The sequence below is a fragment of the Microcaecilia unicolor genome, chromosome 8 (genome assembly GCF_901765095.1).
Source record: "Microcaecilia unicolor chromosome 8, aMicUni1.1, whole genome shotgun sequence".
In the NCBI taxonomy this organism is placed as follows: Eukaryota; Metazoa; Chordata; class Amphibia; order Gymnophiona; family Siphonopidae; genus Microcaecilia; species Microcaecilia unicolor.
This window is the reverse complement of record NC_044038.1, coordinates 34,390,733-34,407,143: the sequence shown is the minus strand read 5'-3', so window position 1 is coordinate 34,407,143 and position 16,411 is coordinate 34,390,733. Positions and strand designations below refer to the sequence as shown.

The 16,411-nt window shown below is 38.8% G+C and overlaps 1 protein-coding gene across 1 annotated transcript in view; it reads right to left on the bottom strand.

The window, feature by feature from the left end:
• Positions 1-1,444: 1,444 nt before the first annotated feature.
• Positions 1,445-16,411, bottom strand: part of SNX29 (sorting nexin 29) — a 463,865-nt gene continuing 448,898 nt past the window's right edge. Inside the window, 1 exon segment of the mRNA XM_030211952.1 lies at positions 1,445-2,330. Coding sequence (XP_030067812.1) covers positions 2,201-2,330 — 130 coding nt within the window. The 3' untranslated portion in view covers positions 1,445-2,200.

The following is a 16,411-nucleotide window of genomic DNA, read 5'->3' as shown; positions in this document are numbered from 1 at the left end:
GAAAGAAAGAAAGAATTTTTTTTTAAGTGCCATGGATGGTGGGCTGCTGTTTCTGAAGATATATCTAGCTGCTTGTTGAAAACAAGTGAATATACATCCAAGAGTTCCACAAAAGACTCTATGCAACATGATACTTTCAGTTCATTGTCACTGTATTTTGATGCTAATAAGCAGTACTGGGCGCACAAAACTACAGATTACAATCTTTTCACTCATCTTCAAGCACCTACATCTCATTTTTAAGATGTGAAAGTGTGATCTCATTGTGCATTTTCCACGAACTACCTTCAGAGATATCAGCTTAGAAAAAGTCGGTAGGCATTCACTCATGCAGCTACACATCTGATTCATTTATCTATAGATTATACACATTAGGAAAATATGCCGCAGTATTCATATCCACTAACAATGCAGTGGATCATCTTTACGTTCTTCCAAATATCTAACCCCCTGGACTTTACACAAATGCTCTAATGCTGATATGTGGGACACACTGTAATGGCAGAAACCTGTCCTAATTTAGAAGTATTACCTTTCTTTCTTTGCACAGATCTGGTTTTGGCTAGGTTGTTACATGTTCTCTAGAAAACACTTATCATCCATTCGTCCATTTATTATTCTTTGTAATCTATATTCTTTCTTTTATCCCAATTAAGATTTTCTGTCACAATCAAATTTCTTGATCTATGCTTGTACAAAAAGACATTAATCGCATATTTTATTTTTATGGATACTTTTCTCACTATTGATCTAGACTACAATATGGCAAAATGATAGTGCTTTAGCAAAATATCACTTACTCATATATTATGTAAGAACAACCTTATGAGATGATTTGTACTTTTATTTTATATATCTATATATAGATATATAGTATTTTTAAAGAAAATGTGAGTAAGTGCAGATTACAACATATATGTAAAGATAACTGAGGTGTATTTTTAAATCCTGAAGAAATACAGTTATTGTGAACTCTCATCCCACATATGTAGCATTAATTCTGCAGGTTTCTTTAGTTATCTTAACCCTTCACATATGGCACAAAACATGCATTTTCCATAAGGATTTCTGAATGTTAATTAGGCACTTTTACATTAGAAAGGTCCTTAGTTACATAATTGTTTGTGATGTAGTAGGAATGAGATATCCACAACATTTATGTATTCTAGTGCTGAAATGGTACCTTTAGCAAAGAAAAGATGCAGTGAAAAATCAGACTAGCAGAATGAAAAATACCTTTGCGTTTCAACAAATGTTCCAATACTTCCATTTCTTCCTGAAAAAGAAGTTATAAAATAAAAAAATATATATAAAACCAAAGGAAAGAACAACATAAGCTAAGAGCCCTGATTACTAAGCTACACTGTAGGCGTGCTAACCTTTTAGCGTGCACTAAAAATTAGTGTGCACTTTAATGATAGAGACACCCATTATATTCCTACGTGTGTCTCTAGCATTAGCGCATGCTAAAACGTTTGCGAGCTTACAGCACGGCTTAGTAAACAGGCCCTTAATTTGATAGAATCGCCCTGTGTGTAAGTTTAGCCACCATGGGCTAAACCGATTTTTAAAAACCCGTTGTACTGCAAATATAAATTGCTCTTCAAAAGTGGTTAAAAATTACTGCAAGAAGCGAGAATTATGTTTAGAGAATTTAACAATAATTTGATTTCTGAAAGGAATGTATGATTTATATATTTATGTGTATTATAATGATGGCTAATACTGTGTTACGATAAACCAGGAATGAGTTTGTAAAGATAACAGTAAAAGAGAAGATATTTTTTTAAAACATACCCTTGATTCTGGCTGTTTGTGCATAATCTAACACCACATTGCAATATAAATTCTAGCTGAAAACAGTATGCTGAAAAAAAAATAAGGTGGTTAGGTGAAAGTTAGTAGTGAAGCAATTTTGAAATTGCAAAAGAAACAGCATATGCAGTGGTTTACAAAATAAAAGTGTGTAGTGATTTGCTGTAAAAAGGTTTCAATTCCTGTGAGAAAACGAATGCTGCTCTGGAAGTGACCCGGTTAATCAGAACGCCGAACTTGAGAACTCAGAGTCTTCTTTCAGAAATTAAACCTAGTGCAGGTGGATTCTCCTCTGGAAAGAGTATAACCACATGTAAATTAAAAGTCAGAAATCACAGGGCAGCCTGAAGGATGCAATGCTGGGGTTCACAGTCAAAAAAAAGGGTCAGAGGTCACCACTCTGAGGTTCCAAGTTTCGTGGTTCTCGTTGATGGCTCCGAGATAGTTTTGGGAAACGTGAAGTTACTTTTGCTTGGCTACTTTTGCTGGCTCTCTCTCCAGAAGGTTGCATGTCTCTGGGAAAAAAATAAAAAAAAAGTAAATTGATGACATATAAAAACTACCTTGTAAATAGAAACATATAGGTTGCATTAGTCTGGTATATGAATGTTGCATATCCTACTGACAGCAATGGTGCAAAGCATTCAACAATGTCACATTACAGCACCAAGAGTTTAGCACCAAACTAAATTGTAACAAAGTTGATGGAAAGTGTATACCAGAATATCTGTCTATTTATAATTCTAAGAATTTATCAGTTACCTGACTAAAACATGCTCCAGGTAACGTAAGGGAACGGGAAACTTACAAAAAATATGAAAAAAAAAATAGAATAATGAAAAACAAAGTCAGAATAAAACATAAAATGCTTCAAACAAATAAGAAACACAATAATAATCTATCATCATAAAAAATGTGATTGTATCGTACAAATCCTTCAGATTACCAAATATAATGTAAGATTATGTTAACAACCACAAGATTTGCCTTGGGGGCTAATATTTTCATTAGAACAAATCTTTAAAGGGGAAGAATTTCAGTATACAGAGACCAGTTTTCTGCTAACAGCAGGACTGAGTCAATGATGTCATCTGAACTGCTCTCCCACAGCTTCGAACTTAAGTGTGTCCCTTTCCGCACAGCTGAACAGGTTCAAAATGAAGCTCTCCCTGATAAACTAAAAAGTGTGTATTATATGTCTGTTTATGGACAACTAAAAACAATGCAATTTAAAAACAAAACAATGCTACTTAAGAACAAAAACTGTGCTGCTCATAAACAAAGATTATACTCCCAAACGGATGTGACATCCTTTAAAAAATCTGTCTAATACAGCTGACAGAACAAGAAAGAAGTAAAATGCTAGGCGTGCAAGAGAAACATTTTACTATGGAGGCCTTTTACTAAAGGGTTGCCGTGCGGCAATCCGGAACTACTGCTGGCCCACCAAGGCCTCTGGAGGTAGTTCTGCCCCCAGCGCACAGCATTTCTGGCGTTGCTGGAATTTTCCAAAAATTATCACCACTGGGGGATACTCAGCGGTAATCTGCCCGGTTACCACTGGGTTAGCATGGGAGACCTTACCGCCACCTCAATGGGTGGAAGTGGTCCTCCTGAAATGGCCGCATGGCAAGTGCAAACGTACTGCATGGCCATTTCTTTTTTCCACTTTTATCCGCTGTGGTAAAAGGGGACTCTGAGCGTGGCAAAAACTCGTGCCTGCTGCCAGCACAGGGCCCCTTTTACCACAGCTTAGTAAAAGGAGCCCTATATTCTTATTCTGTTGGCTGTATTAGACGTTTTTTTAAAGTATGCATTGTTTTAGATAGCACCGGTTGTCCATAAATGGACATTCAGCATAATACACTTTTTAGTTTATTAGTGCTTCTGCCATTTGATTTACATTATTTTGGCTTTGATAGTCAGGTAGTGATGAGATACATAACACATTTTTAAAATCCTTTTTAGGCTCTCACCATGTTTATTAGGATTTATTTACTGCCTTGTTTTAAGGAATTCACTCAAGACGGTGTACAGTAAGAATAGATCAAACATAAGCAATATGTAATCACATTTCTCTTTGCTGTAAAGTGATATGGTTTCACGAACACTGATGCAATAGGACTCCTGTAAGGTCTGACTTACCTGTAACTGTCTTGTCTGTCTGTATTATTTAGATTGTAAGCTCTTTTGAGCAGGGACTGTCTCTTTGTATCAGGTGTTCAGCGCTGCTTGCGTCTGGTAGCGCTATACAAATAATAATAATTTTTTTATTTCATTACAAGGGATTGCATTAAAAGTTACTCATTAAGACATTATTTATAAAGGTTCCCTTTACAGCATAGGTTCTTTTCTTATTTTATTTATATGGGAATGAATTCACATACTTCTCTTTGGTTTAACAAATTTTTTTTTTTTTTTTTTGGGGGGGGGGGGGTCTAAGGTGTGCCACCTGATTTTTAGCATGAGCTATAAACACTAGTGCACTTTAATAAAAGACCTCCCATTGTTTTATTACATGTTAATGTTAGGCTTTATGTGTTTTTATCTGCCTATCATCTGTTTGAAATGTTTATTTTGCATTATTTTTATTAGAATATTTTAGGCCCGATTTCTTCTGATTTGCCTTTATTTTATATATATATATATATATATATATATATATATATATATACACACACACACACATGCGTGTAATATTATGCTTGTTTCATTTAGGTTAATTTTATGTATATGTTCTTTTATTGTGTATTGCAAATATGAGATTGAGGTTTTTTTCTTTATATTAATTTTATTTATATGTTTATATGTAGATTGCTTGACTCCTGATGCAGATGCTGTGCGTTATTGTTCTGATGCATGTGGTGTCCAGACACAGTTGTTGCTATCAATAAAAGTTTATATATCATCTACTTTCAAGTGCATCCTCTGGACTTTAATGCGAGATCATTCGTCCATCCCTCCTTTTTCTTTTTGTTAACATCTCAGATTCACCAGCCACCTTTATCATGGACTCAACCTCCTTCAGGTCATCTCAGTCTCCTATAAAAAGTCTACCTTCTCCTCCAGGCCAAAGTCATATACCTTGTTCCACCAAAGAAGAGAAATTGAGATTTCTACTCAAGGTGCTTTCTCATCCTTCCACCCCCGCAACCCCTTATACTCTATCAGTGGTTCCCACACCTGGTCCTGGAGGCACCCCAATCAGTCAGGTTTTCTGGATATCTACAATGAATATTAATGAGAGAGATTTGCATGCAGTGGATACAGTGCATGCAAATCTCTTTTAACAATATTCATTGTGGGTATCTTGAAAACTTAACTGGCTGGAGTGCCTCCAGGACCAGAGATGCAGGCCCATTTTTTCTTTTGCTCAACAAAGCAGATTGGATATGCACTCTGCATCTCAAGAATGTATATGCACATTCCAAATCCATCCTCATTACAAGGAGCACCTCAGGTTTACCCTTCAACCCAACCTTTTCTAGTACAAAGTCTCCAGTCTCTCATCAGCCCCCAGGGTGTTTTTCAAGTGCCTGGTCGTGGTGGCTGCCCACCTGCACAAAGAAGGCCATTCAGTATTCCCATATCTGTATGACTAGTTTCTAGTGGCTTAGTTAGAGTCACATGCCTTATCTATCCTGAAGAAAACAATTGCTTTTCTTTAGTTTCTGGGATCTCCAATCAACTTTCAAAAATCCACCCTATAGTTAACTAATATCATTTCCTTTATAGGAATAGTCTTGGACAACATCCAATCCAACGTTTTTCTTCCAGAGGATAGGATCCAGATGCTGATAATTCACATTCATGCCAGTCAGTGGCCAGGGTGACAGCCAGGGTGGTATCGGAGATACCAGGACACATGGCCATAGCTGTTCATGCCATTCCCTTAGCCCGTTAAAAAATGCAGCATCCAGAGGGATCTCAAATTCCAATGGGATTAAGTGTTCCCAACCGCTTTCCTTGGTACTTCACTCACAAACCCATCCTAGCAGTTGGCATACCTTTTGCACCACGGCAGCATCATTTAATCTTGATAAAGATGCCTTGAATTTAAGGCGGGGAGCTCTAGGATTGTGGGCAAAAAGAGAGACAACTCTTCATATCAATCACTTAGAACTCAAAGCAATTTTCTATGCCCTATATGATTTTCTTCTCTGCATTCATGATTCTACTGCATGTATTCAAAACAATCAAATGGCAATATTTTATGTGAACTAACAAGAGGACACAGGCTTTCTGTGCCTTTGTCGAGAAGCAGTCAGAATCTAGGACTCTGCTAGAGCCAACTACATCCAGATACAGATTACCTACATCCCTGGTCCAAAGAATCAGATAACGAACAAACTCAGCAGAACTTTTTGACCTCACAAATAGCCCTGAGATGCACCTATTCTCTCTTTCAGGATCCTGAACACATGCATTTACATGCAGAGGGATTTGAAAGAATTCCATGAGTCATGCAATGCATGCTTTCTCTATTTGTTATACTGGCAACTGCAAAACTAAAGCAATGTAAATTAAATTCATTGTATGGGCTATTTAGTAACGTGTGGTAAAAACACACAGTGAACGCCAACAATTAACATGTGATAACTGCAAAATCTCTATGATAACTGTTGTGGTGTTTCCAGCATCTTCCCATACTGTTAACAGAGGAAATGTCTGTAACAGTAGATAACATGATGCGGTCAGCTACAGTGGGGGAAATAAGTATTTGATCCCTTGCTGATTTTGTAAGTTTGCCCACTGACAAAGACATGAGCAGCCCATAATTGAAGGGTAGGTTATTGGTAACAGTGAGAGATAGCACATCACAAATTAAATCCGGAAAATCACATTGTGGAAAGTATATGAATTTATTTGCATTCTGCAGAGGGAAATAAGTATTTAATCCCTCTGGCAAACAAGACCTAATACTTGGTGGCAAAACCCTTGTTGGCAAGCACAGCGGTCAGACGTCTTCTGTAGTTGATGATGAGGTTTGCACACATGTCAGGAGGAATTTTGGTCCACTCCTCTTTGCAGATCATCTCTAAATCATTAAGAGTTCTGGGCTGTCGCTTGGCAACTCGCAGCTTCAGCTCCCTCCATAAGTTTTCAATGGGATTAAGGTCTGGTGACTGGCTAGGCCACTCCATGACCCTAATGTGCTTCTTCCTGAGCCACTCCTTTGTTGCCTTGGCTGTATGTTTTGGGTCATTGTCGTGCTGGAAGACCCAGCCACGACCCATTTTTAAGGCCCTGGCGGAGGGAAGGAGGTTGTCACTCAGAATTGTACGGTACATGGCCCCATCCATTCTCCCATTGATGCGGTGAAGTAGTCCTGTGCCCTTAGCAGAGAAACACCCCCAAAACATAACATTTCCACCTCCATGCTTGACAGTGGGGACGGTGTTCTTTGGGTCATAGGCAGCATTTCTCTTCCTCCAAACACGGCGAGTTGAGTTCATGCCAAAGAGCTCAATTTTTGTCTCATCTGACCACAGCACCTTCTCCCAATCACTCTCGGCATCATCCAGGTGTTCACTGGCAAACTTCAGACGGGCCGTCACATGTGCCTTCCGGAGCAGGGGGACCTTGCGGGCACTGCAGGATTGCAATCCGTTATGTCGTAATGTGTTACCAATGGTTTTCGTGGTGACAGTGGTCCCAGCTGCCTTGAGATCATTGACAAGTTCCCCCCTTGTAGTTGTAGGCTGATTTCTAACCTTCCTCATGATCAAGGATACCCCACGAGGTGAGATTTTGCGTGGAGCCCCAGATCTTTGTCGATTGACAGTCATTTTGTACTTCTTCCATTTTCTTACTATGGCACCAACAGTTGTCTCCTTCTCGCCCAGCGTCTTACTGATGGTTTTGTAGCCCATTCCAGCCTTGTGCAGGTGTATGATCTTGTCCCTGACATCCTTAGACAGCTCCTTGCTCTTGGCCATTTTGTAGAGGTTAGAGTCTGACTGATTCACTGAGTCTGTGGACAGGTGTCTTTCATACAGGTGACCATTGCCGACAGCTGTCTGTCATGCAGGTAACGAGTTGATTTGGAGCATCTACCTGGTCTGTAGGGGCCAGATCTCTTACTGGTTGGTGGGGGATCAAATACTTATTTCCCTCTGCAGAATGCAAATAAATTCATATACTTTCCACAATGTGATTTTCCGGATTTAATTTGTGATGTGCTATCTCTCACTGTTACCAATAACCTACCCTTCAATTATGGGCTGCTCATGTCTTTGTCAGTGGGCAAACTTACAAAATCAGCAAGGGATCAAATACTTATTTCCACCACTGTATACTTATTCAGGAGGCATTAACTGCATTATATTATCTGTTGTTGTAATGCACCAAGAAAACAAGAAGGCAGATGATCCGCAAAATCCAACGTGGAAGCAAACAAAAGAGCAGATCACTAGGTGGTATTAATAAGACTTTATTGGAGAAATAATCGCCCGACACAGACTGTGTTTCGCCCACAAGGGCTGCATCAGGGGCTCTAAAATAACAAACAGTAATAAAATAAATGAATCAACAACATATATAACACCACTCATAATATATATAGAAAAATAAATAAAGAACTTAAGAAAGAAAGTTAAGAAAAAAATAATTAAGAAAAAAGAAAGAAGTACATACGATACCACGACATGTGCAATAACAAAATCTCAAATGCATCTAAATATTCACTACAAAAATACATAATCATAATTAACAAATAATAAATACAAATTATATAACCAAAGGAAGACTACTCAATATTAAAACAATAATCCTCCTAGTAAAATGATCACATATTCAAATTGTATATCCATAAATATAAAAGACAGCATAATGACCATATACAAGCGATCATATACTACAGCATAGCGCAATAAAAATATCAAAATTACAACATATAATAAAAGATATTGGACATTCTTCTAAACTAGTATAGAAGACAGTAACGTTATCCATAAATATAAAGGACAGCCTAATAAACATATCCAAACGATCATATACTACAGCATAATGCAATAAAAGTATTACAATTTAAACAAATTTATATTTATGGATATACAATTTGAATATGTGATCATTTTACTAGGAGGATTATTGTAAATTTAAGCACAGCCAACTGCACCAAGAAAAACATGGTGCAAATGCCCGCACCTAAATTTATGCGTGGCACACCTATAATTACATGTGTAACTCAAACCAATGCCCCAGCTCTGCTCCAAAATGCCTATGCCTCTCCCATTTCCATGCTCCCTTTTTTAGGCTGCAGATAAATTTTAGGCGTGAATCTCGCACCTAACTTTACATGCATTGATCCCAATTAAATCTAATTAGTGCCAATAATTGCTTGTTAAAAAGCCAATTATTGGCACTAATTGGCTTGTTATTCAAACATTGTGCGCATAAATGGGGAGCGTGCCTAAATTTGAATGCACAATATTTGGCAACTGTTTTTTAGAATCAAGGGGTTAGAGTGCATCATCCTGGCACCTAAATTTTGGCAGTCTTTCTTGAATCTACCCCATGGTGATTAAGTTATGTATACAGGAAGTGTTAATGTGATGTGTGTTATCAAACTCAGTAAACATATATATACATGAATATTTAGTTATACATGTGTACTAAACCTAGATTTAAAAAAAAGAATTGCTTCTCTGTTCACACATACACATTTCACACTTGGTGGCACTGCATTTCAAAAATACATATATTAATGCAGTGCACATCATTCTGCCTAGGAGAAATGTTGTGGTAGTTGAGTTTTATCTTTCACTTTGCCAGTGATAACCATTCCTACAACCTTGATAAACACAGCACTAATATCTTCCACTATCTTTCCCCAATATAATAAAAACAGCAAAATATAACCTGAAGGATTCAAAAGTCATTGGCTTCCCGAACGAGCATCTGGTCAGCCAACAAAAATGTTTTATTAGTGACAGCACAGTGGTTTGTAGCCCTAAAGAGCTTTCAGAAGAGCAGTTTCAAGCAGCCTCATTTAAAAAGACAGCCTGAAGTTCGAGGTATTGATTTTACCAAATGCTGGCTACTACTCCTAATACAGTACTTATACTTCCTATATGGCTCGCCTGACCTTTACATGGGAAAATGTCTTACTATCCCCATCAATCACAATTCATTAGCAACAGTTTACCACCAGTGCTTTCCATGCACAATTTAAGAACTATGGAAAGTCTGTCATGCCTTTAAACAGTGATTCTGAACCTGAGCGCACCTGATCAGTTTGGTTTTCAGGATATCCCCAAGGAATATGCATTATCTTCCAATTAAGTAACCACTATAAAAACATTTTATGCAAAACCTATGTTTAATATATATCACATTAATTTTTATTAAATTTTAGCATATCCTACTTTCCCTTACCACACATCATTCATACCATTCATACCATACTGCCTCATACTTTTTTTCATTTATGTTCACAGAACTTCAAGACCATAAATCTCACATCAGGATGCAGTTGTATCTATACATTATTTCACTGTTATCTAGTGGTTTGTTAAATCACATATGAACTTTGTGTCTGAATTCCTCAGTACACGTTCTTAACTTCAGTCTTTCAGTTCCACCAGTAATGATGCTAAAAATTAATAAAAAATAATGTGATATATATTTATATAGAAAATAAACATAGATTTTGCATAATTTTTTTTTAGTGGTTACTTAATTGGAAGATATTAGATTATATAGGGTAACCCCTAAAAGTAATGTGAGCTCAGGTATTGGGGATTACATACAAGGAATATGCATGAGATGGATTTGCATTCAGTGGGGACAGTGCATGCAAACCTCTCCCAAGCATATTAACCGTGGATATCCTGAAAACCAGACTAGCTGACTGCATTCTCAAAACTGGGCTCAGAAGCAGTGCCTTAAAATATAGATAGATTCTTTCCAGGAGTGTGCTGGTAAATTTTTAACAACAGGCTCTTTCTTAGGACGTAGCCAGCTCTGCAGTTGGAAGGGCCAGGGGTGGCCGGGGGGGGGGGGGGGGGGGCAACACTTGCCTCTCTCTCCTCCCTCCCTCCCTTCATGCGGGCACACTAGGCATACCTTTGCTGGCAGCCAATAAATGGACTACCACCACTCCCAACGTCTTGCTCTGAGCACCATGCTGAAACTTCTCACACATGCTCGAGAAATCCCAGCCTGCTGCTCAGAGCTGGAAACAAGGAGCGGGGAGCAGCAGCAGTCTATTTACTTGGCTGGCAGGGCTCAGCATCCCCACCAGCAAAGTAAAAGAGAATTCAGCAGGGGGCCCAAGCCCACATTTTGGGAGCCAGTTGTTAAAGTAGCCATGGAGGGCCCTACTTTAACAACCGGCTCCCAAAATTCTTAAAAACTTAACAACCGGCTCTTGCGAGCCTGTGAGAGCCTGCTCCAGCACACCACTGATTCTTTCCTTTTTGCAAACTACAAGGGTTTTTGTTCTTTTTAAATTTGCACAGAGACCTTACCCCCCAAGCTCCCTAGTTGATGATTCTGTATAGGGCAAAAAGCTGGATGGATCATGGTTCCAGTAGTCCTCTACATTCTACTATCTAAAAATTAACATTTTAAAGCATAATGATGAAAAAAAAATAAGTTCTGATTCAAAGAAGAAGCCCCTCCAACTGTATGCTAGGAGAACAGTATGTATGACATAGCAGGTTGGAAGTTGCACATAAAAAAGAATAACCAAAGACTGCAGGTAAAGCTATATTGCCAGTTATGGCAAAAATATAGCGACAGGTTCCCCAAAAAGAACATACCTAAGGGAAAAATGCAGACAGGGGTGTGCTGGTAAATTGTTAACAGGGGGCTCTCTCTCGCCAGCAAAGTAAAAGAGAATTCAGGAGGGGCCCAAGCCCACATTTTGGGATCCATTTGTTAAAGTAGCCATGGAGAACCGGCTCCCAAAATTATTAAAAACTTAACAAACAGCTCTCGAGAGCCTGTGAGAGCCTGCTCCAGCACACCACTGAATGCAGAGCACGGTGGGATGGGCTGAGGGGGGGGGGGGGGGGGGGGGTAGAGGGTACTGCCTGGACTTAACAGTGTGCAGAAGTATGGAACAGTTTCATAAGAACTTGAAAACACATTTGTTTGTAAAGGTATGGGGTTGATTCCTTTGTCATGGACTTCAGAGTAGTTTCTGTCTGTTTGTGATTTTATTATGTCTGTACTCTGTGATCCGTTTAGCTGTAGGCAGAATAGAAATTTTTAAATACATAAAGAAAAGAAAGAAAGGGGGGGGGGTTGCCGGACAAAATGAGAGGAGATAAAAAATACAAAAAAAAAAAAAGGAAAATGGATAAGGAGGGCAATTTATTTTTGTTATATGACTTGTTGGATTTCTGGACTTTGTTTATAGTCTGGTTATGTGGACAATACAATATATATTGTGCAATGTGCATCTCTCCTGTTCATTAAAAAAGATATTTACAAAATAAAGTGATCCTCCCATATTATTAGATCCACTAACCACGTATCAATTAAATAAAAAAAAGGAAACTGTCAAACACAAAGGCGATCTAGGAGCAGTCATCTCAGAAGATATCAAAGTAGCTGAACAAGTCAATATAAAAAGATCAAATGGGAAAGTGATGATGGATAGCAAGGCTTATCGAGGGACTCATTTATTCATTGGGCCTCTTCTGGGCCTCATAAGCAAATCAGAGGGGAATAAACAACACAAAATGTTAGGAGAAAGAAGCATATCAGGCCATAGAAGAAACCATATGACAGACTCAGAGGTCGAAAGGAAGCAATATTTATTCAAAACATGACACGGCTCATGATTCAGCTATCGCCTGCATCAGGAGTCAGTCTGAAGTAAAACCAATCAAAGTTTAAAGAAATCTTTTTGGATTGTACATTTTAGTCAATCAGTCAAAGAGAGAGTAGAATCAACCCACACACTTAGGTATTTCAAACTATAGACAATAGGAATCTCCAAATCACCTAACACAAAAATCTTAGGTACTAATGAAGGAGAGAGAGACTTTACCAGAAAGAAACAGAATTTGAGATTTTGACAAGTTCAGTTTAAATCTATTGGTTGTAAGCCACACCCTTACAGATTGAAGACAAACACTCAGAAATTGAAGGGCATTATCCACAGTGGTAGTGATTGGAAAAAAGAATGGCATGTCATCTGCGTATAGGTGGAATTGGACATCTCAGCAATACAAAAGACAATTAATTGGACTGATATAAAGGGGGACACCAGAAAAAAACTTTAACCCAATCAGAACAATCATCAGTTTGAACTCTAAATTTTCTACTTTTCATTGTTGATAATACATTGAAATCCTCTGCTCAGTGCGCAGAAGTAGCTAAGAAAGCAAATTATTAAGAAAGGAATGGAAAATAAAACTGAGAGTATTATAATGCCTTTGTGTCACTCCATGGTGAGACTGCATCTTGAATATTGTGCAATTCTGGTCAATGCATCTCATAAAAGAAATAGTGGAATTAAATGTACAGAGAAGGGCGACCAAAATGATAAAGCGGATGAGATGACTTCTCTATGAGGAAAGGCTACAGAAGTTAAGGTTCTTCAGCTTGGAGAAAAGACAGTTGAGGGGAGATATGATATAGGCTATAAAACCCTAAGTGGAGTGGAATGGGTAGACATGAATCACTTGCTTACTCTTTCCAAAGTGCAAGGACTAGGAGGCATGCAGTGAAGCTAAGTAGTAAACATAAAACAAACTAGAGAAAATAGTTCTTCACTCAATGAGTAATTAAGCTCTGGAATGCACTGCCAGAGAATGTGGTAAAAGTGGTTAGAATAGCAGGGTTTAAAAAATGTTTGAACAAGTTCTCAAAAGAAAATGCCAAAAACCATTATTGAGGTGGCTTTGGAAAAATCCACTGCCTATTCCTGGGATAAGTAGTATAAAATCTGTTTTACTCTTTTTGGGATCTTGCCAGGTACTTGTGACTGGATACTAGGCTCGATGTACCTTCAGTCTCTAATGCATGGTATGGTGATACTTATATACTTTTACTATATTTATGATATGTTTTACAGTCCTTGAAGCCTAGATATGGTACTAATTTTATTAATCAAAAATGGAATTTATTACAAGACTAGTAAAAAAAGGCCCGTTTCTTACAGAAATGAAACGGGCGCTAGAATAATGATGATGTACTTGCAATTATTGTTTTAACAGAACCATTACCCAAAATCAGGGTGTACAATGAGTAATGTTTTTTTGTATATAAATGTGTGTGTATATTATTGTGTTTGTGCACAACAATTTTAGAGCCTGATGAATTCTAAACTGTATTTTATTTTTAATGCAGAAAAGCAGCGCTACCCTACTTTTCTGAATGAATCAATCAACTGTGACTATTTATTGCAGCTTTAGTTTTCCTAAATGCATGAGGCATTGCATGCCTTAAAGCTTCATTGCTTGGGAGTGATTATGAAGTTGCACTGTTGTCAATTAGAGCAGAAATGGCAGCCAAATTTCACCTTGAAGATGCCTACAATAATCTGCCTCTCTATCTCTTTTTCTCAGGCCAAGCACCAGTTCTACAAACAATTTTCTACACTGTTATGGTCGCCTTCTGCATAGAGAAATTTAGCGCACAAGAAAAATGCACAAAGAAATGCGTAGACATCAGCATACTGTTTACTTAAATTTTGTGATAATGTGGGCTGGGGGCCAAGATGGCGTATGAGCAGGACGTGTCGGTGAGGGCTCCTGCTTCTCTGGCTTTTATTATTACTTTATCGATTTTACCTAGTCTTCTTCGATGCGCAAGAGAAGGGGGACACAGCGGGTTTTCCCTCCAGCCATTCCTGTTACCTTGTCTCCCTGTCAGACGGTAATTACTTCTCATACCATCTCTACAATTTCTGGTATTTCCGCTGCCGGGCTGGAGGAAGAGCCCTGCTTAGATGGTGAAGTTTCGCTCCCGCTGTTCAACTGTCAGTGAAGTGGCCCTGAAGCGGCTCCTGCTCTTCTTTTTTTCCGGTGCCGTTCTGTGAGCAACGTCTCTGCCCGCTCTTCTTTTTGCCAGTCGCACGCTTCCCGCGTCTCTCACTGGGATCGTAACCACCTCCTGACATCAAGCAAGCAGGTTTCTAGTACTGGCCAGTGACGTCAGTGAGACACATTCGAACGTTCAAGGAGCAAATTATTATATTAGATACTAGCCATTGAGCCTGTAAAAATGGGCTAGTATAGGACGGGGGGGGGGGGGGGGGGGGTTGAAAGGCCCCCCGCCCCCGCCGCCGAGCTCGCCGCTGCCCCTCCGAGGTCACCGCTACGCCCCCCCCCCACCTGGGCTGGGCCCTCGCTCCGCTATAGAAACAGCGCGGGAACGCAGCAAACAGCTCAGATGAGCTGCCGTCCTTCTTCTCTGCCTGTGTCGAGGGCGGGACACAGGCAGGGAAGGAAGGCCGATGGCAGGTCAGCTGAGCTGTGTGCTGCGTTCCCGCGCTGTTTCTATAGCGGAGTGAGGGCCTGGCCCAGGTGGAGGGTGGGTGGCGGTGGCGACCTTTGGGGGGGGGGAAGCGGTAGTGACGGCGGTTTCGTCCCTCCCCCTACACAGTAGAGACCCTCTCTGTCCCGCCCTCGTCATCACGTATTGACGCGGGGGCAGGACAGAGAGAGTCTTTACTGTGCATTTGCGAGTGAGTTCGGTCCCTCGCCGTTTATATGTTTGATATCACTAGGGGGGTCTTTTACAAAGGCATACTAGAGATTTTAATGTGTGCTAAAAATTCATGTGCGCTAAATGCTAAGATGCCCATAGGAATATAAAGGGCATCTTAGCATTTAGCGCATGCTAATTTTTAGCGCGCACTAAAAATGCTAGTGTGCATTTGTAAAAGGGGCTCTATACACTAGACAGCCATAAAGGGTCAGATTCTATATATGGTGCCTGAAAATTCTGCACAGAACAAATTTCCATCTAAGCGTATTCTATAAGCAGTGAATAGTGAATATCCCAGAGCCTAGAACTACATGTATCAATTTACTTGTTAAGTGTAGCTAACGCTGATTAGCTTGTTTAGCCAATTAAGTTAAACGCATTGTTACAGTATACGGTTGGATTTTGGTGTGGAACACTAAGCTCAATATATAGAATCTGGGGGCTAGTGTGGTTGGGAGCCCAATATACCATGATAAAAAAAAGTAAAAACTTTCAAATTTGGGCTACCTTTTTAGAATATTTGTTCTATTTTTGTTTTATATCATTTGCCCAGTTTTGGATTTCAGTTTTAAGTTTGATTTTTATTGTTGATGTTGGGTTGTTACTAATTTAGAAATTGTTTAAGATAGGCAAATTATAAATATAATAATAAAAGTAATCTATACAGGAACATAAGCCATATAATTTAAACCAAAACTATTACTGACTGTATACAGTCAAAGAGAAATAAAAGTAATATTTATGCAAACAATATAATGTAAATAATAATGGATAAAGTATTATGTTACAAAAAAGACATTATGCAAAAGGAAGAACATTTTGGCCCTTAGTTCTAAAACATTTATCACTTCAGAAGAAATAAAAGTTTGATTCCATAAAAGATATCATTTATAGACATTTGAATAATATTTAAATGAAGCTTGCT